The 1,809-nt window shown below is 57.0% G+C and overlaps 1 protein-coding gene across 1 annotated transcript; it reads left to right on the top strand.

The window, feature by feature from the left end:
• The first annotated feature begins 392 nt into the window (after positions 1-392).
• LOC138361503 (high mobility group nucleosome-binding domain-containing protein 5-like) lies at positions 393-722 on the top strand. The gene has a single exon (XM_069320803.1). It carries the CDS (start codon positions 393-395, stop codon positions 720-722), a length of 330 nt encoding a protein of 109 aa, XP_069176904.1.
• The last annotated feature ends 1,087 nt before the right edge of the window (positions 723-1,809 follow it).

A 1,809-nucleotide genomic window follows, 5' to 3' on the forward strand; every position in this document is an offset into this window, starting at 1 on the left:
CAAGGAGGAAGGAGGAGGAATAAGGCAAGGTGGAAGGACTAGGTGGAAGGAGAAGGAGGAGGAGGAGGAGGAGGGCAAGGAGGAAGTAAGAAGGAGGAGAAAGAGAGCGAGGAGGAAGTAAGAGGAGTAGGGCAAGGAGGTGGATAAGAGCTAGGAGGAGGAGAGCGAGGAGAAAGGAGAAGGAGGAGGAGGGCAAGGAGGAAGGAGGAGGTGAGGCGAGGAGGAAGGAGGAGTAGGAGGAAGGCGAGTAGGAAGAAGGAGGAGGGCGAGGAGGAAGGAGGAGCAGGGAAAGGAGGAAGGAGGAGGAGCATGGCAAAAAGGAAGAAAAGAAGCAGGGCAATGATGGTGGAGGAGGATGAAAGCAAGGAGGAAGGAAGAGGAGCAGGGCAAGGATGAAGGAGGAGGAGCAGAGCAACGAACAAGGATCAGGAGCAGGGCAAGGAGGAAGGAGGAGGAGGAGCAAGGCAAGGAGGAAGGAGGAGGAGCAAGGCAAGGAGGAAGGAGGAGGAGCCGGCCAAGATGGAATGAGGAGGAACAGGGCCAAGAGGAAGGAGAAGGAGCAGGGCAAGGAGGAGAAGGAGGGTAAGGAGGAAGAGGACAAGAAGGAGAGAAAGATTAGGAGGAGGGCGATGAGGAAGGAAGAAAGGAGGAAGAGGAAAAGGGCGAGGAGGAAGAAAGAAGGAAGAGGAGAAGGAGGAGGGGGAGGAAGAAGGAAGGATTAGGAGGAGGAGGAGTAGGAAGAGGGTGAGGAGGAAGGAAGGAAAGAAGAGGAGGAGTAGGAAGAGGGCAAGGATGAAAGAAGGAGAAGAGCGAGGAGGAAGGAGGAGGAGGAGGAGGAGGTGGAGGTCGAAGAGGAAGGAAGGAGGAGGAGAGGCAAGTAGGAAGGAAGGAGGAGGAGGAGGGCGATGATTAAGGAAGGAGGAAGAAGAAAAGGGCGAGGAGGAAGGAAGGAGGAAGAGGAGAAGGAGGAGGGCTATTAGGAAGTAAGGAGGAAGAAGAAGGAAGGGGCAAAGAGGAAGGAGGAGGAGAAGGAGGAAGGAAGGAGGAGGAGGGCGGGGAGGAAAGAAAGAGAAGGGCAAGTTGGGAGGAAGGAGGAAAAGGAGGAGGACGAGGGCGGGAAGGAAGGAAGAAGGAGAAGGAGGAGGAGGAGAAGTGCGAGGAGGAAAGTAGGAGGAGGAGAAGGAGGAGGAGAGGCGAGGAGAGAAGGAGGAGGATGAGGGCGAGGAGAGAAGGAGGAGGAGGAGGAGGGCGAGGAGAGAAGGAGGAAGAGGAGGAGGGCGAGGAGAGAAGGAGGAGGAGGAGGAGGGCGAGGAGAGAAGGAGGAGGAGGAGGGCGAGGAGAAAGGAAGGAAGAAAAAGGCGAGGAGGAAGGAGGAGGGCAAGGAGGAAGGAAGAAGAAAAGCGAGAAGGAAGGAGGAGGAGGAGGAGGGTGAGGAGGAAGGAGGAGGAGGAGGGTGAGAAGGAAGGAAAAGGAGAAGGGCAAAGGGAAGGAGGAGGATTAGGGCGAGGAGGAAGGAAGAGGAGAACGAGGAGGATGGAGGAGGAGGCGCACCAGGAGGAAGGAGGAGGGCAAGGAGGAAGGAGGAGGAAGAGGGTAATTAGGAGGAGGAGCAGGGCGAGGAGGAAGGAGGAGGAGCTGGGTGAGGAGGAAGGAGGAGCAGGAGGAGAAAGTGGAGGTCGAAGAGGAAGGAAGGAGGAGGAGAGGCAAGTAGGAAGGAAGGAGGAGGAGGAGGAGGGCGATGAGGAAGGAAGGAGGAAGAGGAAAAGGGCGAGGAGGAAGGAAGGAGGAAGAGGAGAAGGAGGAGGGCGA

The sequence above is a fragment of the Procambarus clarkii genome, unplaced genomic scaffold (genome assembly GCF_040958095.1).
Source record: "Procambarus clarkii isolate CNS0578487 unplaced genomic scaffold, FALCON_Pclarkii_2.0 HiC_scaffold_421, whole genome shotgun sequence".
Classification (NCBI taxonomy): domain Eukaryota; kingdom Metazoa; phylum Arthropoda; class Malacostraca; order Decapoda; family Cambaridae; genus Procambarus; species Procambarus clarkii.

Coding starts and splice junctions, on each gene's coding strand:
- LOC138361503 (XM_069320803.1), top strand. CDS start 393: ATGAAGGAGGAGGAGCAGAGCAACGAACAAGGATCAGGAGCAGGGCAA.